At 36.9% G+C, this 27,938-nt stretch overlaps 1 protein-coding gene and 1 long non-coding RNA gene across 3 annotated transcripts; one reads left to right on the top strand and one right to left on the bottom strand.

Annotated features, from left to right (window-relative positions):
* Positions 1 to 95: 95 nt before the first annotated feature.
* WDR63 (WD repeat domain 63) lies at positions 96 to 27,302 on the top strand. 2 transcript variants are annotated; one of them, XM_027651819.1, is made up of 24 exons: positions 96 to 226; positions 4,756 to 4,874; positions 5,749 to 5,868; positions 6,069 to 6,103; positions 9,127 to 9,312; positions 9,865 to 9,969; positions 10,802 to 10,945; positions 12,339 to 12,538; positions 12,796 to 12,912; positions 13,582 to 13,772; positions 14,672 to 14,796; positions 14,899 to 14,988; positions 15,416 to 15,532; positions 17,732 to 17,860; positions 19,763 to 19,818; positions 21,231 to 21,339; positions 22,085 to 22,172; positions 22,856 to 22,986; positions 23,804 to 23,867; positions 24,260 to 24,390; positions 24,996 to 25,200; positions 25,603 to 25,691; positions 26,368 to 26,501; positions 27,087 to 27,302. In XM_027651819.1, exons 3-24 carry the CDS (start codon positions 5,763 to 5,765, stop codon positions 27,091 to 27,093), a joined length of 2,559 nt encoding a protein of 852 aa, XP_027507620.1. In that variant the 5' UTR covers positions 96 to 226; positions 4,756 to 4,874; positions 5,749 to 5,762; the 3' UTR covers positions 27,094 to 27,302. The 2 variants fall into 2 exon arrangements, with proteins under 2 accessions (XP_027507620.1, XP_027507619.1); XM_027651818.1 differs by having other exon boundaries at positions 25,600 to 25,691.
* LOC113951166 lies at positions 12,789 to 14,965 on the bottom strand. The gene is made up of 3 exons (XR_003529065.1): positions 14,879 to 14,965; positions 13,715 to 13,826; positions 12,789 to 12,880 (listed from the first exon to the last, which is right to left on the bottom strand). It is a non-coding gene; the product is annotated as an uncharacterized LOC113951166 (long non-coding RNA).
* Positions 27,303 to 27,938: the final 636 nt, after the last annotated feature.

Raw genomic sequence — 27,938 nt, 5'->3', positions numbered from 1 at the left:
AGCCCCCATCATGCCCCGCGCCCCAGAACCCTACCGCCGGCGCGTCTACTCGCGCACAGCATGCTGGGACAGGTAGTTCTTGCCTGCCGCGCCCCTGCGGCTCCGCCTGCGGGGGGCGGGCTGGGAGAGCAGGGCGCTGATTGGCTACCCGAGCCGTCAATCATGGCCGGCCCGTCGCCATGACAACCGCCCGCCTCCAGGGACGCGCCGAGCCGTGTCCGCGCAGGTAGGGAAGGGAGGGAGCGAAGGGAACTGCGGGGACCCGGCAGCGCTGGTGGAAGCGGGTGAAAGATGCTCGGCTTGAGAACACGGGCAGCAGCCGGCAGGGAACAAACCGCGACTGCTCCGTGCGGCCGAGCCACCTCCGCCCTCTCTTTCCCACCAGCGAGCCCGAGGCAGCGCCTTCCCCCGCGCCCGGGCTGGGGCGGGCAGGGCCCCGCGGTGGCTGTGCCAGGGGCTGGGCGGTGCTGGTGAGGAGACCCGGGCTGCAAACGCTCCCCCCAACCCCTCCGTGCTGCTGCAAACCCCCCGAAAATCCGCTCCCCGTTCCCGTCTCCCTCATGGTCTTGTTCAAACCACCCAGCTCTCACATTTTGAAGACAAGATTATTATTTTTCTTATCTTTTCTATTTAAAAAAATATTAATAAAGTCTTATCTAGTGCAAATCTTTACAATATAACGTTTCTGGTTCATGACAAGTCATGACAAGGCAACATATGCTACCGTTTGTTATGTTTGATCATGTTTTGGCAACTTCAACATCATACTTGGTGACTTTTGAAGTACCGACCAAATTGTTACAAAATTTTAATAACCTAGACTAGCTGTACTGGCTCATACCAGAAGTTCTGTCTGGTCAAGATTACAGTAAAGCCATACTTCCACCCTCTTTTGTTGGATTTATGGTTTCATTTCTATAGCCAGATGTATTATCATTGGTTTTAGTAGCCCTCAGTTTTTCATCTGTCAGTTTGCCCTGTTACTTTTTGATATTGTGTACTTCTGGCAGCTGTCCCGTCCACAGGCAGTATATTCCATAATTCAACCACCTATTGTGCAATGAAATACTTCTGCAGTCCTTTTGTTTGTTTTCAGTCTCATAAGCTCATGTGATGTCAGCTAGATTTTGTATTGGGAAAGACCGGGAATAATCATCTCCTGGTCTCTTTTTCCATGTCTCTTTTGATTTCACTGACTTCTGTCATATCCTCTTCAGGCTAAAAAGAATCCTGGTCTATTCCTAGTGCAAAACATGTTCTATGTCTTCAATCATCCATGTTATACCTTTTCCAACTCTATTCTCTTTCTCTTTGAGTGGAAGAAAGGAAAAGAAGTGGAACACAGTCAATGTTCTCATGAAGTTTTCCATTTTGTTCTCTATGCTTTTCTTGTTAATTCTTAACCTAATTTTACATGTGTTGTACTTACCATCCCAGATACTCTACACCTACTGGTTTCTATCAAATAACAAAATAACCTGCTTCAAGTAAGTCTAATTTAATGAAGTGTGTGAAATCAGGTACATTTAAATAGAACTATTTATATGCTGAAATGATTTGCAGTTGCCAAAACTTTAGCTTTACTCTCTACAACTTATACAGTGAAGTGGTGTTCAAATATGCACAAGCATTATTAGTAATGCAAACTTTAGATATTTGTATTATTTGCTCTTCGTGTAGAGCAAAATAGAATAAATTTAATTAAAGGGAACAGTGTATCTGAATTTCTGAAGAGAAAAAGTAGTTCTCAAGATGGTATTTTTACCATCCTAATGTTCCTAAATGTTTACTGACAGAAATGTGATTTTTAGTTTGGCAGTGACACAACAACAATAAAAAAAAAACAGGTAGCACAAGTTTTTGATCATTTCCATGTTGTGCTTTTGTAAAGTGGACATACATTTCATTCTTCCAAATTATAGTAAATTACAGCTCTAAATTAGAAATGCACACAAACTTGACCTTAAATCATCCAATTAGGCAACTAATTAATCATTCTGTGTCCTCAGATCAGACAGCGTCTTTTGTAGTACTAATAGCTAATTAACTTTCCCCTTTTGCAGTACCTAGCAACTTCATGGGTTTGTTTTATAACTCTAAATGTTTCAGTACATTAAATGATTAGGCGAACACTCTGATCTTATTTTTTCTCTTAAGCCTAATGTTCAAAATATTACAGCCAACTGTAAATAAATTAGTCTGTAAAATGTCAAACAAAGTTGCCAAATATTTGCTTGGGTTTTACCAATTAAATAATGTAACAATGTGTTCCACTGAAATACTGCTGAAAAATTAGACTGAACATGTTTAATGGATTCTTAATATAGTTATTTTTAAAAAATAAAATATATGGCAATATTTATGGCAGTTGATTTTGCACTTTTAAAACTTTCAAAATATGTTAATTTAAATGTTGCTTCCAACCTCTTCTCAATCACAGAATCATGAATTTATATAAGCATAATGGAAATACATAATATATTTGCGTGTTTCTGAACAAGTACATGTATTAGAATCCTTTCTAAATAAGCAATATAGAAATATCCCTTAGAGGATAGGAACTAATCATAGACTAAAGAATTAATTTTTTGGTCATATTTTCAGACAGTCCACTCACTAATATAGACCCTGATTTTTTTTCACGGCTATGTTGATAGTATTTGGTACTCTGTGCGAAAACTTAGTGAAAAAAACAAACCCCTGAAATAAGAGGTAACTTCTGAAAATACTAACGTTTAACTTACGCATTAGAACTTTTGTTCCTTTATTTCTTTCCTGGAAGAGGAGGGGTGCAAAAGGCTGCTCTTCAGTACCCATTTTGAAGTTCTCAGTGTGTGTTGGTTTCCTGAAGGGAGCACCTGGGGGTTACCATATTCCTGCGTAAAAAACAGCTTTGTAAATGTAAATACTTAGTAAATGGCTGTGGGCCTGATTATGCTTCCAGAGAAGTTTCTAGAAGCTCTGCCTTTGCTTTCTCTGGAGGCCTTACATGTTTCCTAACCACTGACAATCATGTGCCCACAGGATGGCAAATGGGCAGAGACGATATGGTATTAGGGATATTGTAAAAGGAGATAATTGCTTTTGTACTTTTCTATCTGCTTTCCAGCTGGGGAGATCCTGTGCATCCCAGAGGAAACTACAAACAGCCCCATTGATTGCTGTATTCGTTTGCAATCCTTAAACAGGGGTACTTTTCGTATTAACATATGCAAATACACACACCAGTCACTGACACCAGCTTCACCACCACTGCCCTTATCTACAGTGCTGCATGTACCTCTATACCTAATTCTTCCAATGAAGGAGGAGAACTGATTCCTAGGAGACAATTTTCAAAAGTTTTAACTGTTTTTATAAGTAAAATATGCTGGAAGTCAGTCGATGGAAAAGGGATGTTTTTACTTGCAAGTTGTTTTGCTAAACATAGGCATGTGACTTATCTCAGCCTTCTCAGTGTTTCCTCCATTCATATGACTTAGGGTTTAGGATACTCAGAGGAACTCACTCAAAATTTCCAAACCAGCTTTGTAGCAGTGGATAATTATGAAATGGTGAAGTAAGAAATTGAGACCAGAATATATATGAGAAGGTTCGTATTGTCCTTCAACTAATTTCTAAAACAGCTGTCGTCTCCTCCTGTTCTGAAGGGCTTCTCTTACACAGAGGCATAAAGGTTGGTTTCAAATTAAAAGTAGTCACAGAATCCATTTATAAAATGGGTCACAACTTTTGTATGTAAAATAGACAAGAAATTGGATAAGAAATAGCTTTGTGCCTTTTTTGCTTTTTAAATAAGGAAAAATTAATCACTTTTAACCATCTGAATTGATATGCACTCTAAGTGAGGTAGGCCTAAGTGTTTCAGAACTATAAAGTAAGTATATTGTTCAGTGTAGAGGCTCCTTTGAAAGATTATAACCATGGAAATATATTGAATATTACACAAAAATATAGTAACAGTGTTTCTAGTCCTGTATTTGATGAAAAGACTGTGAAAATGAGGGCAGTAAAAACTCCAGCTTTCTCCTTACATTCATTATATATGACTTGTGGAGTTTTTAACTTTCCAAAAACATCATCCTGTACAAGGCAAATGTTTCAGAATTCTGAAACGTTAATTTGTTTTGCATTGGTATTGTCATTGCTTTTTGGAAGAAGCAGAAGATCAAATTGCTACAGTTCTTCAAACAGATTAATGAAGGGAGCTGCATTTGCCATAATCAAGAGAGATTAAATAACAGAGAAATGCACTAACATACCATGGATGAAGCTTGTCACCTGTGATCTGCAAGATCCAGTATGATACAGAAAAGAGTCTGAGGATTTATAGAGTACATTTTTCTATTTTGATTGGAGTGAAAAAGAAAAATGCATAACTACAATACAAATGTCAGACTCTGCTCCCATCAAAGTCAACAGCAAAATTTACCTTGAATTCATGGGAGGTTAACATTTATCCCAAACCCAGGCTATACAACTAGGCTATAATCCATGGCCTATATCTTGCCATCAATGGCCATCCCCAAACTAAAATTCAGATTGGAAGCTAAAATTATACTGCTCGCTTCTGGAGTATTCGAGAATTTTGTTACAAAAGAGTGAAACACTGTTTCTCAGCCAGGGTATGCCACTGAAATCGAGAATGCACAGACCATGGCGTGTTTGTTTTAGCACTTAAACTATTTTAGGCTATTCATAAGGAAACTGTCAAGACAGAACATTTATTTTATAAATTCACATTTTCACCTTTAGTGTCTTGAAGTAGTTGTGCTGTTCACGTGCACGGGCAGACAGGCTGTAGCTCCTGCAAGAGATCATCAGAAGTAGTTATATCATCCAGTGTTCTTGAAGGTGCTGTCTCTTTCTGTCCTATAAGTGCATCTACTTTCCTCTTGTTAGTGTTAAAATTGTAATAGCATCCAAATACTGTAGGTGCTTTGTAGACATTTAAAAAATTCTTCCTCTCCCACTCAGTTTACGGGTTTAAAAAGTGTGAACATGGAAGAGGCAGGACACAAAATGAGAGCCCCGTTGTCCTCATCCCGGCTGAACACCTTTGGCTGTTCAGTAATATCATCCAGCAATTTTCAATACCTCTAAGAGAATTTGGGCCATCCGGATTTAGCTGTTCTGTCAGCTGCTATGTGAGCGTCTCCCACATGATGGTGCTCTCCGGTCTGTACGGCGGGCAGGCTGAACTGCATTTCCTTCTTGCCATGGAACTGAGCCTTTCCTGCACGACTGTTCTAATCCTTTTTCTAGATACTGGGAAGAAGGAGAGTAAATGAAACAGGAGTAGCCTGCTATGCAGTATCGTCTCCAGTTGTGTGGTTGCTACATGTAATTATGCATACATCTTTCTGAGTTTGTCCTCCACAGACCTACACTGAAAAATAAACTGGAAATAGAAATGCTTTGTGCAGCTGAGTAATGATTTACACTTAAGGACATTGGGGCAAACATTTGTAACTGGTAAATTTTCACCCACGCTTTTCCCACTGTAGCTCAGGTCCTTAGCTTTCTGTAAGGGAACCCCCTCTCCTCATTTAACCTGGACAGATGAACTTCTTCCATCTATTAGATAAAAATACAGCTTATGATTTAAAATTATGAAACATACCTTTAGCTGCATATGAAAATATTACTATAATGATAAACTACATAAAATCATGAACCAAATGTTCACTCATACAAGGTGTATTCTATTGTCTTTTAAAATTATTGATGATGTGTATCTTTCTCCAGAGAAATCTGGAAAAATGTCAGAAAATCTCATATCCAGCAAAGGTCCAAAAACCTCGGCAAAGAAACAGAAAGGTGGAAACAAAGCTAAGGAATCTTCAAAAGGAAAAGGAAAACAGCTTGGTATGTAAAGTGCAGCAGTAATGGAATAAGCAGCAATCTGGTCTCCCACGAAAGCTACTTTAATTATTTTGGCCCCATGCATTAAAAAAAATTAGAATACGCTGTTTTTTATAAATAACCAAGAGAGCTACAATTACTGGTTATAATTTTGTAACCAACATACAGAACATTACTGATAACACCACGTCATTATATTTCAGATGAAAAAGATGAAGCAGATCTTTCTATGGCCAGTGTGGGTAAGTGCTATGATGACTATGCTTTAAAGTAGTAGTTCTGGAATACTCAAGGCATTTTGAAGCTTCACTGTTACTAATGCCAGGGAATAATAAGGAAAGTTCTGGGGTTTTTTTATGAATTAGAAAAATTACAAACTATGAAGAAACACAGCTATTGCAGTAGTGATTATAGTGGCTCTCTGAGTAGCAATTGAAAGAAAAACATGAAATATTTTTATAATTTTTTAATCTTTGGTATTTTTCAAATCATTATTAAATGATTTGACATTGTGGCAAACAAGGAATACACGAACTAGTTAATTTTAAAAGAAATTGTAAATCACTTGTTTTCTTACATAATCCTATAAACACATGGGTGGAAGTGAAAACTGCACTCTGATTAACATCACTGAAATGGCTAAGCTGCAGTTAATAAAAATGCACAAACAGCGATCCCTCAGATGATTTAAGTGTTCCTTTATAAAAATGTACTTTCAGTGTTCCAGGAAATACTTAGTCAGTAAGACAGAATTGTACCTCCACCTACTGGCAAATAAGGTTAGAGCTCTAATAGCTAAACTACTGCTAGAAACGTGTTGCTAAAGCAGGACGATAACACTAGTGTAAGCAGACAGTGTCTGTGCAGGATTTAAACTGTATGCATGGTTTCTTCTTAGCATAAGACCTGCAAGTGTTCTTTGCTTCTCCTTAGAGTTTCTTGGTTCTTTGTGAGGTTCTCATAGCACTAAGAACTGCTGACTTACAAATTATACAAGTACAATTTACTATTAGAAAAACAATGTGAAGCCTATGATCAGATATTACACACCTTTTACTGGAAAGCAGTATTCAATAAAAATGTTTACAATAATAAGAATTCCAGTATCAGCTCCTTATATTACAGATTCTGTTAAAAATCATATTCTGTAGTATAGAATTTTAGTTCCTTGGACTAAAAGGTGTACATATTTTATTTTTGTTCATTATTCTGCTTTTTAACTTGGACTTACAGCGATAGAGCACTGGAAAAAATAGACTGTTTTAGTCTGTTTCCTCTTGTAGTGATGTCTGTTCTATTTTTGCTCAACTTTAATGCATGCTTGTATTGTTTCATTTGACACTGAAACCTATTTCTCCTTAAAAATATAATTTTTAGCACTAGCATTTGTGCACAAGGCTGTATAGACAATTCAGCATTTAAAAAAAAAACTATCATCATACAAGCTTCTTGAATAAACAACCATTACTCCTGGTTAGGATTTTTGAGATCTGGTATAAGGAACAGTGAATTTGGACCAGATGACTTCAAGGTTTTTCCCAGTCAACATCCTTATGATTTTGTATTTTCGGGAAGCACCCACACAGAAATCCTGGAACTCTCCAAGATATCAAAAAGGGAAGACATGGAATATTGATTACAGTTTGTGAGGAAAGTGAACAAATGGACTGTGCATGCTACAAACAGATTGTATGTGCTACAAAATGACTAGTGAACACTAAGTAATCCATACTTGGCATAGTGTAGCCATGTACCAGAAACATCATGCATGTAATTAATTTTAGTGATGACCATAGCAGAGCAGATGCAGTGGAGTAGCAGCATTGAAAGATTTTAAAGGATAAATGTCAGATTCATCCAGCATTATGCATTATGCGATAGGATTGTGCAGAGATTTAGCTCCCCAAATAACAGAGATTAAGGAGGATTTAGCATTTTGTCAGTCCTTGTTGGCTTAGGTTAGAGATGACTTCTCAAAACACGCTGACACAGCTGGTCATAATCATCATTTAGGTATATGAACTTCTCTTTAAGGCATACACAGAGGAAAAACACCAGAGGTGCTGGGAATTAAGATAAAATACCAAGTGACTAAACTAGGAAAAAAGAATGAAACAAAGCTGATAGAAAGTATCAGCTATTGTCACAAGAGCCAGCCCATTTCAGCACATATAAATAGTACATAGTATACATGTCCCTAAGTCCTTTGCAGTTTCCAGTTCACCAAAAAGGTGACCGTCTGCTGGCCCTGTCAGGCAGAAGTACAGCGGCCCTCATGAAGAAAGCTCTTACAGCGGCAGCCGAGACGCAACGCATGAGTTTGCCAGCAGGGCGGTACTGCAAAGGAGGAGTCTCCTGGCAGCAGGATTCACCTGGCTGGGAATAGAGTGATCTTGACCACAGCTGTAATGTCAGCTGGAAGACAGAACATGTAACATGAGAAAGACCAGTATTACATACATTACCTTATGTACATACAGCTGACACACACTTAACAGGAAGCACTGTATATTATCTTCAGATGAGTGTTTGCAAAGTGCAGTTGACAGGTTACCTAACTGTATCCAGCTTCACTAAAACCAATGAAGATATCAGTGCTAGAGCTAGGATAAAAAATATCTTGTTCTGAATTAATATGAATGAACCTAACAGAGGTCATGTGTGTAGAAAACAAGAGCTTCCTCTTTTCCAACAAAGCTGGAAATAAATATCTGTCTTTAATCTTAGTGAACTTGCTTTAGTCTCATTTGCTTTGCAAGAAATAGACTCTACTGCTCTCTGAACTCAATGGGAGCAAGATGAAAGTCCAAAATCAGAAAAGCATCCTTATTTGGGAGAGTATAGAAGCCTCATCTAGATTAAACATTAGCTTAATGTGGGACTGCATTGCAGGGAAGGACTGCACTATATCTATCCAAGGATTTTCCTAAATCAGAGCCATGCACTCATGTCCTTAATGTATTAAAACCAGTCCATTAATGACTTTTCACTAAAGTTCTTGATCACCTGTTGATCAAGAAGAAAAAAAACCCAAAAAATTCATACCAGGAAAATCATATTCATTAACTATGAAATGTTGTGTATTTTAAAAGATTAATAAAATGTAACATAATTTGTATTCTGCCTTCCAAAATACTGAGAATGAAGCTGAGTGATTCAAAGGCATTCTGCTATAAACAGTAAAGACACAGACTTATCGAAGTATATGTGTGTACTTTAACAACACTTTAAACTGTTTATCAAGCAATTTTGCTTTCTTTCATAGGCCACCCAGAAATCTTTCCTTTAGTTTTGACTACAAAGACCCAAGAAATTTTTAATTGCCGAGTTGATGAAGATGTCACAGAAGAAAATTGTTTCAAAATTATTAAAAAAGAAGATATCATTCAGGACCTGGAAACAAGAGCTAACATTTCTGATTTCTATCCTGTCAGAAAAGTTGTCCTAGTATGTAGCTTATTTCATTCTCACTTTAAGACTTCATGCTCTCAGAGTGTATATTCTTCAAGGGAAAAGGTCTGCCCTTGTTTGACTCTGTGTAAATACACTAATGCTGTAACATCTGAATGCTATAGGTCATGGACCACTGTCAACTCAAAGTTTCTCATGGCTCTCCATGAACTTTTTTTTTTTTGCTAACTTTAGATTGAAAGTATGCTAAAAGTAACATAAATACTATTAGTTCTGATTCTGTGAACTGGGAGAGCTTCACATACTTGGTTTCCCCTAATTCATGGCCTATTTATTGAGAATCATTAAAACAGTTTATTTTCTGTTTAATGCTCTGTACGAAAGATTAGTTTTGTCCCAGACTTATTTTTATTACAAAATAAAATCCATCTGTTCTTTTCAATTAGCACATGAAATTCACTTTAAAGACCACTAAATTAACCTAAGATACTAAATTAACACTAGTCATAGCTGTTCCAGTCACAGCCTCATGTTTGTTTTGAATGTTATTTGTTTTCAGTTTTCCACTAATTGTTTTAATTAAAATAGGAATATCCAGGGGAAGAACTTTTGGTAGTTTTTGATGCAAAGTTCCAGTACGGACAAAACTTTTACATTGTTGCTTCTGAGGAAGCCAAGGAAAACCTTGTAAAGGTAAAATCCAAGTATACCACAGCATTGTTCTATCTATGAATATTTCAGAATCAAGTCTCAAACATATACTTCAGGAATGATATTGTAATCATAAGCATCTGATGTTTCTCTAAAGGGTAATCTGAGCATGGAAAAATATCAATGTATCACTGTAAAAATATCTTTTATACTGAGAAGGGCTGAATTAAATTTTTGTATTTTACTTCAGAGGGCCAGTAGTACCCCCATTGCTACATTTTTATCTTAAGTATTAATTTTCTTTGCCAAGACTCAGATTTCTCAGACATAAAAATAAAGGACAATATATTATCTTCAAATAAATATTATACTTATTTTTCACAATATGGAGGGATATATAGTCTTCAAATCATACATTAAAATGTTCTTGATTTCTAAATAGCCCCAGATACATAGAACATTTCCCCTGTACACTATAGGAGAAGGTTTATAGGAAGATTACATAATTTTTCAACATGAGTTTGTCATCCAGCATCAGGAAATCAGGAGAAGTAGCAATGAAGAAAATGAAACTGCAGTTCCAGCAGAAAATCAATATAAATTCTTTTTATATAAAAGTGTTTTGCTTTCAAGACAACAGTCTTAGTTTAGTAGTTAAATATTAAACATGTAACATTTATTGGAAAATTCTAATGCACAAATGAATGGGACCTAATCCAGCCCTGCCCAGGGGCACAGTGTAGCCAGACTCACTGCATTGAGACAAAAGTAAAGAATGTGTGAATGAAGACTGAAAACTGGGTTTCTAGTTCATACTTACATTTCAGTAATAAATTTTTTGAAAAGTAACATTTCTCACTATTTGATGTCACAGCCTCCAGAAACTGCAGAAGAAGAAAAAGAAGAAGATAGAGAGGAAGTTCTGGATCCTTTTAAGCCTCTTGTCCCCAGACCCTGGGTTTCTCTTGGCAGCGAAAAGGAAGTTGAAGAAGAATCTCTTAAAGACAATGTTACAAAGGTCAGAATCAAGAGATGTTAGTCAAACAAATAAATATAAAACCCCCAAATATATTTTAAGTTCCTTAAAAACAAAAAGTCAGGAAGCTGGAAGTTGCGATCCTAATTTTGCTTGGGGTCTTTCAAGAAAACCGACAAAGAGAGAGAAATAGAGAAATAGCTTCACTTTTAACAAAAACTGAAAGTGCTGTAGAAACTTTCTTTTTAGACTCTGTTCTCTAAGTCCTGCAACTAAGACATGTGAGACTGCATTGAACATAACTACTTTTTAAGGTGTAAGTTCAAAGGTCCTTATCCTCTTTGGTCATTGGCACCTCTGCTGCTTTTTGTTTAATTTATGATGTGGTCAGATTACAAATTGAGTTACTGCTCTGTATCCTTGAAGCTCAGTGAACTGTTTCATTCCATGGATGGCATTTAAGTAGTATGCAACACTTAAGTGTTACTGACTACAGGTATTACAAGCTGACTTTACAGAAGGACATATTTGATTAATTACATCTACAGATTATACTGAGAAAATTTTATGTCCAAAAAGTAGATCCACTCACAGCTTTCACCTAACTTGTGATGTGCGGGGCATCTGTAAGCATCTAACTGTCCATCAGTGATTTTTACTCAATACCTAAATCCCTGCTCAGGAGAGACTGGCTAAGTTTTGATAGTTCTCAGCAACTGGACATCTTGATTATACTTAAAAAGATGTCTGATTGTTCTAAAGCTAATTCACAGTCACCAAATTTAAAACATTGACAGTCCAAGTGTTCTGTATTGCTAGCAAGGTCCACTAGAAAGTGCTATGAATCCAAGACAAAGCAGTACCTTTCTACTGCCTGAAATCAAGTGCCTGCTTCTCTTTGTGGGTAGAAGTCAAGCCACGTCCCTTCTTCCTAGTTCTCACTATAAGGAAATTCCTCACTCAAATTTTTGTGAATCTTCCTCAGAGTACTTTTCTCTCCCTAGGTAGTGCAAGGAAAGCTGAAATACCTCACCCAAATTGAGAATTCCGCTAAGAGGGAAGGGTGGAGAAGTTAGGTCTTGGAAGCCTAATTTAGTATTACATAAGGCTTTCTGCAAATTAATCCTTCAATTAAACATGAGATTTTGATATTGCATGGATTAGAAAATGTATTTCTCTTATTCTACTAGCAGTTATCCAAAAATGTTACAGCAACTTCTTGTTTTAGAAATACAAACCTGTGTTCTATTACATATGTAGGTTATTTCTAAGAGCACTTCAGAATTTCAAAATGCAGAAATATAAGTTAACTCAGCAGAGAAATCATCAATAGGACTAATTCTATGATTATATGAATGCTGCCATTTTACAGAATGTTTTTACAGTTTTACAAAAACATTCTCTTCTACTAACCATGGAAATACATCTTTTCCAGATTAAATTCAAGATTTCTCGAGTACGCAGGAAGTTTGGTGCACCAATTGCATTTACTGATAAGAATGCTTCATATGAAACAGACGGTTACATTGAATGCACCTCTTATGAAGACAAAACTTTCAGTATTAAAATGCTTGAAAAAGATGTGGGGGTGCAAATAGTTCCAAAAGTAAGAGAAGCTAGTACTCAGACAAAATGGTAAGTATGAGAAAATATTTACAAGTTTATTTATTAAGCTATGCACTGTTTCGTAACTAAAATTCTAGAGTTAGTTGCAAACTGATTAATTAATAGAACAAAATGGGATGCTCTGTTTGTATCTTCCTTCTTCCACTCTTTTCCAAAGAGTTTCTAGGAAAAAAATCATACATTTAGTTTTTAATTTCACACACTACATGGGTTTCTGTATCTGAAATGGTTTCTGTACTTACATTCAAATTTATTCAACTGGTTAGGACCTATCCAAAAAATGCAGCCACGCAGTATTGTCCTAGGCAGTTCTCAGAGGAAGAGAAAGCAGAGAGTCTGTCATCTGAGAGGCTGAAAGAATTCCTTACATCAGTACACTTAAGGTAAAATTACTGCAGCAATACCCTTAAAGGCTACCTGAAATAATACAGAATACAAGCAACTACTCTTGTCTGAGTGGATCATTGATCTGGTCAAATACCAGTTTTACTTTTTGTTTCTATACACTTTTTTCCCTTGTTTATTATTGTAATACTAACATAGTAATTTAATAATTAATGAAAATCAATTAATTATTAATAATTAATAATAACAATTTTAAATTACATGAAGTCTGTGCCATATAAATATGAATTATGTTTTAAATAGATATTGAACTGCTAAAGTTAATAGTGATACATCTTTTCAAATAAACTGCAAAGCTGATCTTTCAAACACTGGTCACTCAAGTAGAGGGTTATGCAGTGAGCAAAGGTGCAGTCCTACATGTCCTCAGTCATGGGACAAGTCCCACTTACACTTTTTGCACAAGAATTGGGCTGTACTTGGTCCACACAGAACTAGAGTTAAATTCTTGGTACAATGGCTATTTCTATTTAAACGTAAGAGGGTTTCCTTGCAGCGATACATCACTGAGGAATTAAGTTTTTAACTATTGTGGTCACAGTTTTGTGTAAAACAAAAGCTACCTCTTTACAGAAATTTTTGTGATTCTATTACCAAGTAGTCACATCTGGATTATTGAAGCGTTAACTGTTCTTTCCACAAAACAGAGTGGAAATTGCATTGCAGCAAAATGAAATTATGAATGCTTTTTTTGATGACTGGAAGGCCCTAGCAGAAGACAAAAGCAGTTCTGATGGCAAGCCAGATGTTTACCTAAAAGCACACCAATCATTTACCAACCTGCAGTACCTCAAGGACAGAACCATTAGCTGCGTTTGCTGGCATCCGATGGCTTCTGGTAAAGCAGTTACAATACTCATTTGAGTCTTCAATGACGGGTATTATATGAGAGCTAAAAAATATGCATCTTTCATAAAATTAATCAGCTTTCAAATTTAAAAACAAATCAAAACTAATTTAGTATACCTGTCAGAATTGCTGATTTGAGATGAAATGAAAAATGAGAGACAAATTCTTTGTAGAATTCAGGCAGGAGATAGGCCATGCAAAGTCCTTCACACTAATGTATGAGTGGAGATCATAGGAAAGAGAAATGTCTCCCTTATGAGGTTCACTAAAGCAGGGCTACAACTGTGCCAGGTCCTTCTCCCCAAGGCTGGCTCTTGTAGCATGCTTAACACTTGTGAGGAATGTTACAGCCACGATGGGACGTGGCTCTGATGAGTGCCAGGGAGCATCACAAGACATATTAAATGTCAACTCCTGCCCCCTGCTGTGGATTATTGCTCTACACAGCCAGACTTAAAGCCTCGCTTAAGTTCTATGTAAATGCCCCTGCTGCACTACCAGCCAACACTGAAGCCTGTGTAGAAAATTAACTGGGCTACAAAAGATTTGGTTTCCGGACGGGTGGTCAGGACTATATGCCTGTCACTTCATTTCAGGTGCAGTATTACACTACTGAGGAGCAGCAGCAAAAAAAGCTGAATTTTATCTTGATACTTAGGTTCTATGACTCATTGTTAAATAACTTCATCTTAAGTAACAAAAATAGTTTTTTCAAAGCTGATCTGAAAGAAAAAAAAAATAGTTGGTTTGTTTTGGTTTGGGGTTTTTATTTTGCTTTTTTTTGCACTATATTCAGAAGGTATAAATATAAGTCACTCAGAATAATTAACAGTGTGTTGAAACTTGAATTGTGTCTTTTGAGAAAATTAATTTTTTTTTCTCATTCAGGGATTATAGCAGTGTCAGCAAGACAGCAGCTTTCTTATGAAGAGCAAATTAAACTTTCTAAAAAATCACGGCTGCACCGATCAGTAATACTTTTTTGGAGTTTTTCTGACCCTATCCACCCCCAGGTATTTAACCAAGACTTTTAAATTTGCCAAGTGTTTAAATAACAAGAGAAAAACAAATGGTGTGACTGTATTTCTCAATTACCTTGTTTTTCTTCTTTCTAGTTAATATTGGAGTGTCTTGAAGACATTTACTGCTTCCAGTTCAGTCCAAGTGATCCAAATATCGTTGCTGGTGGCTGCATCAATGGACAGGTGTTAATTCACTGTTTAAAAATAAAATTGGATATTTCTGTATTTTCTTACAGGATGAAAATAAGGGTGAAGTGATGTACTCAACATCTATAGTAATATATAGGGACAGAAGACAGATGTCACAGACTCTTAGAAGCTCTCTTATCCTGGACTGAAGCTATGCCTGGTTATTCCATAGCTAAACCATTATTGTATGATGCTTCTTTGTAGTACTGATAAATAGGTCAGGTTGTAAAGACTTTTTTTGAGACAAGTGTAGCCTTTCAGTTGATTGCATCAGACTAAAGAGAAAATACTTTAAAGACTTTATAAATTCTAGCACAAAGAGAGAATTTCTTATTTTTCCCTGAACCTCCATGATTTGGAAAAAAATTAGTATTAATATACAGGATGAAATAATTTGTATTATACTCATTTCTCGTTGTAGGTTGTACTGTGGGATATTTCTCAACATGGAGAAAAACTGCAAATTGAAAAACCTGTTGCTGATGAAGTCATCGACTCAGACAGCGAGGCGACAGCAGCGGCAGAAGTGGCAACTAAGGTAAGTCCAGGGGTGATGGTTGGATTGTGCTTTATAGGGACCCAAGGAGATTTAGCTGTGGGTCCTGAGGAAGCTGGCAGATGAAATTGCTAAGCCACTATCCATCATTTTTGAAAAATCATGGCTGTCAGGTGAAGCCCCTGATGACTGGAAAAAGGGAAATATAACCACCATTTTAAAAAAGGGTAAAGCAGAAGACCCGGGGTACTACAGACCAGTCAGTCTCACCTCTGCGTCAGACAAGATCACGGAGCAGATTCTCCTGGAAACTATGCTGAGGCACATGGAAAACAAAGAAGTGATTGGTAACAGCCAACATGGCTTTACAGAGGGAAAATTATGCCTAACAAATTTGGTGACCTTCTATAATGGGGCTACAGCATTGGTGGACAGGGGCAGAGGAACTGACAATATCTTCTTGGACTTAATGCAAAGCATTTGACACTGACCCTCACAACATCTTGTCTCTAAATTGAAGAGACATGAATTTGGTGGATGGACCACTTGGCGGATAAAGAACTGACTGGATGGCCACATGCAGAGTTGTGGTCAACAGCCCCTTGTCCACATGGAGATGAGTGAGGAGTGGTGTCCCTCAGGGGTCAGTACTAGGGCTGATCCTGTTCAACGTCTTTGTCAGGGACATGGACAGTGGGACCGAGGGCACCCTCGAACACGTTTGCTGCTGCTGACGCCAACTTGTGTGGAGCAGTCAATGCTGGAGGGAAGGCATGGGACATCCAGAGGGACCTTGACAGGTGGACTGATCCAAACCTCATGTAGTTCAACAAAGTGAAGTGCAAGGTCCTACACCTGGGTTGTGGCAACCCCAGACAAACCTACAGGATGGGCAGAGAAGTGACTGAGAGCAGCCCTGCAGAGAAGGATTTAGGCATGACGGTTGATTAAAAACTCAACATGAGTCGTCAGTGTGTGCTCACAGCCCAGAAAGCCAACAGGATCCTGGGCTGCATCAAAAGGTGTGTGGCCAGCAGGTTGAAGGAGGTGATTCTCCTCCTCTACTCTGCTCTTGTGAGACTCCACTCAGAGTACTGCATCTAGCTCTGGTGTCCCCAACATAAGAAGGACATGGAGCTGTTGGAGCAAATCCAAAGAAGGGCCATGAAGTTGATAAGAGGACTGAAGCACTTACCCTATGAAGACAAGCTGAGAAAGTTGGGGCTGTTCAGCCTGGAGAAGAAAAAGCAACCTTCCAGTATCCGCAGGGGTCCTACAAGGAAGCTGTGATGGGACAAGGAGTAATGGGCACAAATTGAAAGAGGGGAAATTTAGGTTAGATATTAGGAAGAAATTTTTTACTGTAAGGGTAGTGAGACACTGGAACAGGTTGTCCAGGGACACTGCGGATGCCCCAGCCCTGGCAGTGTTCAAAGCCAGGTTGGATAAGGCTTGAGCAAACCGGTCTAGTGGGAGGTGTCCCTGCCCATAGCAGGGGGTGCTGGCACTGGATGATCTATAAGGCCCATTCCAACCCTTTAACATTCTACAATTCTATGAAATTGAGATAGCAGCTATTAATATGGTAAACATATTCCAGTGAAGGAAAAATGGGTGAAGGTATCCTGATTCAAAAGAGAAGAGTAGATAATCTTTGCAATGAGAGACTAGAAAGGATAAGAAATCTGATGAGTTCATGAAATAAAACCATTATCACAATATAATTTCTACCTGATTAGTACAGCTTAATAGCTTTACTGCATTTTGTGTGACTTAGGCTTCTATTCTCTAATGGGCACCAACATCCTCTCTGCTCTTGCCTTACGAAGCCTATCAAATACAGAGAGTGTTTGTTACTGAATGCAATACTGAAAAGTATTTTAGATGTTTATGGATAGAGAAAAGGTAGCTTGGAAGAGAACAAGATTTCAGTGGAAGAAGACAATAAAGAGGATAATCAGAAGGGAGACCTAAGAGCAGAGGAGAAACTAATAAGTGGATGTGTGCTTGCCTGTGGAGATATGCTGGAATTGTTTTTGGAGCTTCATATCCAAAGGCCTGTTTTGATACTTTCCTTTTTTTTTTTTTTTCCCCTAGAGGAAGTTATTAGACCCCTTGAGAGTTCTATAAACTGATCTGAAATACGTGAAGCAGCATTAACAGAATGCAAAGTAATGTTTTTTTGTTTGATAGATCTACTATTTGTAAATACACTGATACCTCTTTTTAAAACATTTCTAGCCATCACCTGTGCAAGTCCAGCAGAGTAGCACAGAGCCACCTCTAGTGAAATACTGTGCAGTCTCTTCCAGAGAGTATAGTCACAAAAAACCAGTAACAGATATACAATGGCTGCCACGTCATTCTGAGGTGAGTTTAAAAATTCACTTTTCTTCTTTTTATTATTTTCCTAATGTACTAAGTCAGAAATCCTTGTGTAAACTCAGGAGAAAATATTAAAGCGTAATTATTTGTAATAACCTTCATTATTTCTCCCTGCATTTAGTAAATATTAAAAACCTGGTGTCTCTTATCCTGTTTGTTGTGCTTCACAACTGTACTGGGTTCTCAGTCTGGCATAAATCTGCTCATACTGAAAAAAATTTCTGCAACTTTACTGAAAATTATAATTCAAAATTTTAATAAGCCTTCCACATCTAAAATGTGTTAAATTTCTACTATGAACAATCTAGCCTGTCACCAAAAAATTCTGAGAAATAACTTCAATTACCTAAATATCTGGGTACCCAAGAATGGTGGTGTTGCAGTTACCTTCGTTGTTCAAGGTGCTGCCTGTGTATTCAAAATATTAATTTTCTGTGATGGTTTTAAAGCTCCATAGTACTTAGGGTCTTAGTAGTTAAAGGGTCCAACACTATTGTAGGAGTACTGGATGCTCAATTACCATCAAAGTGTTGCAAATGGTTGCTAAATTAATTTGAAATGCAAATGTAGTCAAATGCAGTGATCAAATAATGACAGTGGAAAAATAGGCCAAGAGGAAGAAAACTGAAATCTTTAAAAGGTTTATGCAGATTTTTAAGACTTTTTAAGGATACTGCAGTCCTTAGCAACATTACCAGAAAAGTGAGGAAAAGGGTACACATATGTCATAAAAAGAAAGCTGATACGACTGTTCATTATTATTTTATGCTACAGTAATACTCATGGATACTAATCAGTACCAGATGTAAAACATGTGGAAAGGGATTGGATAGCAGACATTGTTGTGGTTTTTGTTGTTTGGGTGGGGTTTTTTAGTCAAGATTTAGACTGAGAAAGCTGTTTTCATGTTCATCTGGGATAAGAGATACAGGAAACCCTGCTTAATAAATAACACTGATAAAGGAATCACTTCATCAGTATTTAGCAACATGTACTGAGACATACTTTTTGTTATATAAACATGGAATATGTATCAGCCTTTGCACGGCAGAGCAGTTTTTATGGCACAGTTCCTAAAATCAGTTTTATAATTATATATTAATAAGAAATTATTCAAAGTTATATCCAGAACCTAATTCAGCTTTGCCTGGTTGCAAGATTACCATTATCACTCCAGGTAGACAAATTCATGCATGAAAATTAGAGTAGGCCTAACTTGCCATAAAAAATACAAAACGTGTAGCTGAAATTTTGCTACGTGGTTGATAAGTACAGTTTTAGCCAAAATATATATTTTTCATACTCTGGAAATTATATTTGATCAAGGTTCAGCCTATAATAGCTTGGTACTCTTGACATCTTTCCTTTATTTTTCTGAGTAACTAAAATTAATTTGGAATTAGCCAATAACTTGGTAAATGATAAGTAGTATAAAACCTGCAGAACCCCACACATACAAACTAAACTATTAGTAATTAACATTTGAAGGGATCACTACCGTCCCACAGCGAGGTCAAGCCAAGTGGGAAATAAATTTCTGAATGGTTAGCTCTTTGGTTAAACTGCATAAAAGAAGTTAAAACATGGAAAACTAAGGAGGGCCTGACTTGCAGTGGTGCCAGTAAGTATTTATCCTGCTCAGTTAATTTAGAATTTTAGGTGTGTAGCAGGCAAAGCTGATATCAGTTCACTTGAAGTACATTTGTAAAATAGCTTGACTTTATAACTGCAAATTAATAAGTCCTGATTTTCAAACTCTACCCAAGCAGAAACAGGAAATTAATTTCTAGTAACCTGTTTTTTGTGTTGAAGTACTTACGTGGCAGAGTGTGGTTTTTGTCTCTCATCTTCTTCTTCCCCTGTAATAATTATTACTATTATTTTCAGGAGAACCAAAACAAAGGTGAAAATTGCCTGCAGCTTGTAACCTGCTCCCCTGATTGGTATATACAACATATACTCTACAAGATGTCTTCCAGTTGCCTTTGGAAAGCTTTATGGAGCATAATCCATGATTTAACTAGCACACTTCTGGATTCCTATCAGCATATCCTGAATAGCTGAAATTTTGTATGCAGAAGACCTGCACTTTGCATTCTTGTCCTTTACAGTAATGGCATTAAGAGCTTATTAACTGAAAAACCTTGCATGTACACATTTATATTCTGTGTATACCAGCTTAAGAAGAGTGTTGATCATACATGCATTTGCCTGGAAAGCTACACCCCTACACTTACATTTGACTGTGTGACATGCACAAAAAACTGTTGAAAGATTCTAAGTCCACAAAAATACTGTAAACTATATTTAAACTTGGAGACTTAGCTGGCAAAATTATTCTGTATGAATCTCCTCTTTTGTGGACTGAATAGTTATGATGGTTATAACCAAATATTATCCTGTGTGAAGGACTGGTAAGGAGACAGAATGCAAAAAATAGAAGTAAATGTTTAGCTTTCATGATGTTAAAAGGCTTGAGGTTTCAACACTGCATGGTGGGGCTCAATCATGTACTTGTTAGTTACATCAGAGGGAGAGTCAGAGAGCAAAATTTGATAATAATGCAGAGTTATTTTTCCTAATCAAATAACAGAGAAGACTTTGAAGAATTAAATTAGAAGAAAGATTGAAAATACTCTTGTTAGTAAGTTTGCAATGTAATGCAAGTAATACACATAGAAGAAATTATTTTAACTACTCACACACAAGGGTTTCAAATTGAAAGTATTTACCCAAAATAATAAAAGGAAGTCACTGTAATGTCATGCTTGAAGAGCATGGGTCACTGAGCAACTCCTCTTAGAAAAGGGAAGGAGATGTCAGCAATCAGAAAAGTTATCATTGGCTATATCAAATCTCTGAATGAATGTCCAGAGTAGAGCAAAAGGAACAATCAGAAGGCTGAAAACTCCAATGAGATGACAGATACAAGTGAGTGGGACCATTTGCCTTGAATGTCAGCAAATAAATTCGTACACACAAAAATTGGGACTGATCTTTGATTTGGATAACTAGATTACCTGCTACACAGTTCTATCTAGTTCTCTCAGCCTCCAGGAATTTCACCCAGGTAGTGCCAGTAAGTTCACCCAGTAACTGTCCATAAGCAAACTCTATTAACAATATTTAACTACTTTGGTATAATTAACCGATGAAATGGGGAAAAAAGAAATATATTTCATCATAACAAAAGAAGCAATTAAGTATCTAGCATTTGTCTGCTTCTCAAAGCCTCTATTGTTATGTAAGGTTTGAAGATGAAAGGTTAAAAAACCTCCAAACTTTAAAATGTGTGGAAAATTGCATCTGACTTCAAAATAAAACCAGATAATAACATTATACAATTATTTTGCAGCTCAATATTATTTTGGGATATTCCAGCCATTGAACATCATGAAAAACCTTCATCTGGTGTTCCAGATACTTCTAAGCATTTAGATCTTTCATGGAAACCTCTCATAAAGGTAGTGTACACAAATATAGAACATAGTGATCAAGTCAAAATGTAGATATGGCCAGAACTCCATAGAAATGTTGTATTTTCCTTCCCAACTCTAATTTTTTCAGCAAATTGATTTCCTTGTTATTTTCCTTCTGATTATGAAATTAAATACTTCAACATTCCTTTGAAATTTCAATAAAAAGCATTTTTAAAATCTAATGCACGAGAAACAGCATGACTGCTTCTAAAAAACTGCAGTAGGTGCAAAAGTAGTTGTGTAACTAGTGTAAGTTCCTGTCAGCCTTTTCAGCAGCTCTGCTGTCTGTCTCACTGGGTCCCAAATAGTGAAACATGGTCAAACCATAATTACTAGCAAACCAACATTCAGTCTCATGAAAATGGTCAGAGCAGTTTGTGAAAAAAGTGAGGCTGAGAATAGCATTAAGTTAAAAAAAATAATTATAATTTTAGGTGTGCTGGTCTGTGCTGTTCAGAATAGCTGCAACTGGTACAGTTGTTGAACAAGCGTGACCACTGGAGCTGGGCTGGGGTATTTTTGCTAGAAACAAAGCAAAATTCTTACAGGAGAAAGATAACACAAAGAGCATTTTATCCATGCTTGTATGTGAGGCAGCAAATACTGTTTGTGGAGTATTACAAACACACTGCAAACTGGAAAGAGCTGTTCCATTATAGTAGAAAAAATTTAGACTTACATCTCAAAGTTCTGACAAAATATTTTAGCAAATGCACTTTTTTCTGAACAGATAAGTCTGCATGAAGGGGATACCAACAGAGAGTATGGTCCCATAAGAATTATCTTAAGGGAACTGAATTATCGTTACAAAACCTCAGGTAATAGTTTTATTACACCTTATTAGGGAAAATATTTTTAATAAGCTTGTATTTCAGTATATACATAATAAAAGCTGAGCAACAAAATGTTATATAGCTAAAAACATCTGGGGAAAAAGGTTTCTTAAATATACTGGTGTTCAAAGTGCAACCTACGTGTACTGACTACACAGATATGCACATGTACTGAATCTAAACCGAGCAGCTCTGCATACACAGTAACTCTACCCGGTTTCACTCAAAAGCCTGTGCAAGTCCCCCACACAACCTCTTTATCCCTCAAACAGTATGTCCTTTTCAGCCATTACAGAAAACTATTTTTAGACATAATCCATTCCCTGGAGCAGAGATGTTAGCTCCTGGTTGCAGCAGCTAGGAGTGATGGATAAGGGCAGTTCCCATGGAGACACTGATGCTGTGTAAAACTGGGGAAGAACAGGGTGGTGCTAACGCTAAGTAGTTGTCTGGGTATGGGAAGGACTGACTTCAGAGCAGCTGCAGCAAAGGGGAGATTCCACTAGGAAACAGTTAACCTATAGAACTGCTGTTTTACCTGTCAGTCTTTCTTCATCCCTCCTCTTGAAATTCCCATTAACCACGAACTACCTTTACAAGACAAAGGATTTGCTTGGTCTGATAAATTCCTGTGTTTAACAAATAGATGTAACCATCTTGTTTTCCAGGGAAGGCAAAATCTCTGAGTGCAGTAAAAGCATCTGCCAAAGAGAGCCCATATACAGAGATGAGTAGTTCTTCAAGCACAAATCTAGAAGTGTTAGAGAATATATCCACCAACTTTTTTGTTGGAAATGAAGTAAGTGAAAATAATATATTACCAAGGAAAATGTTAATCTGAGGTATCTGAAAGACTGAACAATTAAATAACAGGGTTTTCACAAATGTATGGGCTTGCATGTTTTCTTCAGGTGTAACTGAAATGATCTTTCTGAACATGCCACATTTTACTTCCATTCTAATGCTTTTAGTTACATGCTTTAAAAAAATAATAAACTTCCAATACATGGTAGACTATGAACTCTTATTTCAAGGGCAGAATTAGAAGACATTTCCAAAATATGTTGAGCTTATTAGGAACCAAACAGTATTTCCTTATTCCAGAATGCATAAGATTAGTAGTATTTTTTAGTGTTTTCCCGAATGTCAGGTGTAAACACTAATACTACAGTTTCCCCCCAACTTAATTTTACTTTAAGAAGTCCCAGATGTTCACAGCCCTTCACCTACCCTATGCATCTAAAATTAAAAAAATCTTTCCCAGTTTTGAGTTCATATGGAAATGAAAATTTGGCTTCTAGCTACCTTTTTGCTTCCAGTCACATTTTCCTCAAATACTGGAGCAAAGCATGAACTATAAAAACCAGGCCCCTAAATCTGCAGGAAGGACTGCTTACACATATGATGGTAAGTAAAGCTGTTTTGGCAATACATAACTGAAAAATGGTGATGCAAAATTTTTATGTGTTTTCAGTCATCGGCTGCGAATTCAGGTTTTAATTTACTTGGATCATATTTAATGATGGTTATAATTAAGTGAAGTTAGAAACAAGTCACTTTGATAAAAGCCACTAAGCTCTAACATTAGCATTTACTTGGTTTTTCTGGCATTACAGGATGGAGTAATTGTTTATTCTGACTGGAAAATGAAAATTGATACTAATTCGGCAAAACCAGTTAGTAAGTTCAAGTTTCTCAATACCTGTTTAAACTTTACTATATCACTAGCTTTAAAATATTTGTATCTATACTCTGTCTTTTTAAGGTTCTTGCTTATCAGCTCTAATAGTCTATCTCACTGATGACAATGGGATTTAGCAGGACACCCTCAAAAGTGCAAGCAGTTTAGCTGGCATGACAGAACAGCACAACCCTCTCTAGTCTGACAGTGCATCACTATGCACCTATTGTCACAAATCATGGAAATAATTAGATTTGCAGTAATTCCAATTCCTGTACCTTGTGAGCAATAAAATGAGGCTAGGATCTTCAAAGCCTGTGCTGGGTCCTGCACTCTTGTTTCTTGATCACTAAGGCACAAGTTACAAGCAACTGGCTTTTTCATCCATTAGGTCAGCAGCAGACACAGAAATACAGCCTTCACACTGAAACTATCAACACTCTCCAGAGATCTCCATTTTTTGAAGACATCTTCCTAAGCATTGGGGGCCAGAATTTTGCCATTTGGAAAGAAGGGGTTACAGTAAGTTACTTCAACACAGCTGTAACATAATTCATAGATATACAAGACAGAACTATAACAGACTGTATTTTCAGAAATGTTTGTAAGTCACAAAGCTTCGTAGTTTAGAAACGAATCAGGTATAAAAGAAGCTTTTATAAAAAAGACCTTCAATTCTAACCTTGTAAAAACTGTAGCTTCTCAACTATTTATTTCTGCTGCTAGGGAAACCAAAGAATAAAGAAAACATGTACTTAACAAGTCTGAAGAACTTGTATTTTAGGACAAAAATTTTTCATCATGTGAAGACAAAAAAACATGGGGTTTTTTTACAGTTCCTCTCATGTAGGAGCCCAAGTTAACTGCACCTGACGAAATCTCCAGACCACAGGTTTTAACAGCAGATAGACAGATTACCTTAATAGACTGGAAGTGACATACCAGGTTTTTTACTTCCCCATAATTCTGTTTATCTGCAGAAGGTGGTACAAATCTTGCCATTGACAAAAGTTTTTTAATAAGATCATTTAAATTGTGAGCATTCTCCAATGACAGGAGATCTGAAGGAGTGAATTGATAGCACTGTTTGATTGTTGGATCTATCTTTGTTTTCACAAAAAATTAAGAATGGACCAATCCTTCAGTCAAGCTGCTCTGCAGGAAGATACACTGCAGGACAATGGTCCTTAGCAAGACCAGGAGTTTTCTTCATTGGCAGAGACGATGGAAATCTAGATATTTGGGACTTACTGAAGAAAACTCATGAGCCATCTCATTTCCAGAACATCTCCAAATCGGTCATCACTTTCATCAGCCCCTGGACTGCCTCACGTATGTTGATGGTGATTGCACTTTATTGTGCACCCTGTTTGCAAACTGGCCCGTGACTCCAAGGCACATAAATCTTATTACAAACTCTCTTATATAAGTACACACTTCCACTAATTTAACACTGTACATACAAAACTGCATACATCAGCTCTAACTGTACTATCACAGCATAAAAGCAACTGAAAACATTTAACTAAGAAAGAAAAAGTCTGATAAAAAATAAACTTTAAAGGGAATTTCATTTGTTAATAAAATAAGAGAGAAATAAGGCTGCCTTTTTTGCTGCAGTGAACAATAAGCCAAAATGACCAGAACCCTCTGTAGATTGTATTTGGGTGGAGGTTCATGTTGCTGTTGAAATTTGGATTGTTTATACGTTTTTTGTCAAATATCTTTCAGCGGAGCAGCATTTTTTAGCTGTTTCTGACGATCTTGGAGTACTGCATGTTTTGGAAATCTGTCAAACACTAAGTCATCCTTCGAGTAATGAGGTTGGTAAGAATTTTTATTAATCTCTGACACTTTATCCTGAAAACTCCCAACAGAGAAACAAGCCTGCCTGGAAAAAGTTGCCTTCAAATGATGGCAATCAATTTGAGATCAGAATGGCCATATTCTCCAAAGATCACCTGTAGCAAAGCTGGCTTTGCACAGAGCTCAGATAGGAGTCAACTAAAGGAAACCTCAGCAACATTTGGAAGAATTCCACTGCTCCAACCTCGCTACATGAAAACTTCAGCATTTTTTGCCACACCCATAAAATGACACCTGGTTTCATGCATTAAAACAATGCTATAGAGTTCATAGTAATGTAAATATACTGAATTCCTTTTTCTTTACACCTTCTTGTCCAAATTTGCATCCACTTTTTCCCTTTAAATTTAGTACTTCAATTTACATGTCTTCATATCTGGTTCTAGTTTAGTGAAAGCACATTTTGCAAACTGTTCCTGGCATTCCCACTCATTCATGAGCTTTTGAAATAAGGACTATCTGTACCGTGTCTGAAGTTGTTCACATCTTTATATTGTTTTGCTGCAAATTATTGAGATAAATAGAGATATTTATATTCCCAATATAGATAAACTAATAATACTGTTCAGATCATCAGCCATAGATCTGTGTCTTTGGGCATGTAATGACTCTTGTTTGTCATTATGTTAACAGCACACCAATGTACTTGATTTCTTTGAAAGAGAAGTCAAATACCTGAAGTACTGTGAACAAGAGTTTCAAGAGTATCAAAACTTTCAAGCCAAAACAGAACTGAAATGGAGCTGGAGGCACAGAGAGAGAAAACAGTATGTTGTATTTAGAATTAAGAAAATTTTCTGTTTCTTTGGGTCTTTAAAATGCAACTTGTTTTGCTAGACAGGATTTCCCCTAATAGTTTCAAAAAATCAGTATGGATATAATTAGAATAGCTTAGCAGCTCTTTATTTCATATTTACAGTTCTTAAGAATGGAAAAAATGGTCCTAGTTCATGTAAGTGCAGTTCTTGGTCAAGTGAAACCCCTGCAAGAGCATTAAATCCTATGGACATTTAACAACTATAAATTTGCTTTTCATTTTACATCAGTTACTCATTCAGAAAGTTACATTTTTGCCAACTTCCCTATAAACATTGCTCCTTCAAGCAGGGATGACTCCAACCTCCTGTTCTTTACTTCCATAAGGATTTTGCCTATACATTTTTTGGTAAATGGTGTAACAATACTAACTTAACTAAACTGCCATTTCTTTGGTTGATTGCAGTAGCCCCAGGTGATGCCTATTTTCATTAATTTGTGACAGCACTGACATAACCCACTGGAAAGCAATGGGGTTGCATACAGGTTTCAAAGCTTAACGGGGCATTACAGTGTGGTGTGTGTTTTTCCTTCAGAGTATGACTAATCTACAGAAAACAAGAGATGGAGGAGCAAGAAAACTGTGTTTCTGGACCTGGAGAAGCAGATCATATTGGATTTAGAGACAAGAAACGCTTCCCTCACTGGATACTTAGAGCCCATTATCACCTTTAGAACCAGTAAGCTTTTTATTTGAAGACCTCTATTTCAGCAGAACCTGTTTAGCTTTGGAAATAAAGAATCTTACAGTTAGAGATTGTTGTTTCTTAACTTCATCCATTTGTTTACTCAGTGTGGTTAAAGTACCATTGTTTTGAGCACACTTCCCCCACTATTTTTCATTAATATAGTTATAATGAATATTCTGTTTAAATAATAGTTTCAAAGTTCTGTCTGTCAGGACTTTCAGAGGTCTTTCCTAACCTAGTCGCTTCTGTGACTCTGAACCACTTTTACTTGCTGTCATCAGAATTACAAAAGAATTGTTACTTAATCCTGGCAAATGCTTACAAACAGGAAACCAAACCCATTAAAATATATTCTTCCCTCAAAGAAATCAGTATTATTTAGAACAAACAGCTTTTACCAAGCACACCGTGGCTGTGCATTTCTGTCAAAAGACAATTACTCCTCAGAGAGATCAAATGGTGCTATACAAGAAGTTTTAATATTTACTGGTGTAAATGAGTAACAGCTCATGAATATTAACGCTCATCCTTCATCCAGAGAGACAAGTCCTTGGTAAGCAGTTCTGCTGGTGGCTACTCGGTTTCAATTGCCAGGTCAGACACTATGTAACTGAGCAGAGTCTGTCAAGCAGAAATTAAATCTATCAGAGGAGGACAGATTAAACTCTATATGGGTGAGTTCACTCTTTCCATGAGTCA

This window comes from Corapipo altera, unplaced genomic scaffold (genome assembly GCF_003945725.1).
Source record: "Corapipo altera isolate COAL_440 unplaced genomic scaffold, ASM394572v1 57, whole genome shotgun sequence".
Taxonomy (NCBI): domain Eukaryota; kingdom Metazoa; phylum Chordata; class Aves; order Passeriformes; family Pipridae; genus Corapipo; species Corapipo altera.
The sequence above is the reverse complement of the archived record's forward strand: the minus strand, read 5'-3'. Positions and strand labels throughout refer to the sequence as shown.

Bases quoted from the DNA above. Each gene is read 5' to 3' on its own strand.
- WDR63 (XM_027651818.1), top strand. From the start codon at position 5,763: ATGTCAGAAAATCTCATATCCAGCAAAGGTCCAAAAACCTCGGCAAAG. The intron at 12,539-12,795 runs GTAAGTATGAGA...TCAACTGGTTAG, and splicing joins GCTAGTACTCAGACAAAATG to GACCTATCCAAAAAATGCAG. The intron at 24,391-24,995 runs GTAAGTTACTTC...CAAAAAATTAAG, and splicing joins TTTGGAAAGAAGGGGTTACA to AATGGACCAATCCTTCAGTC.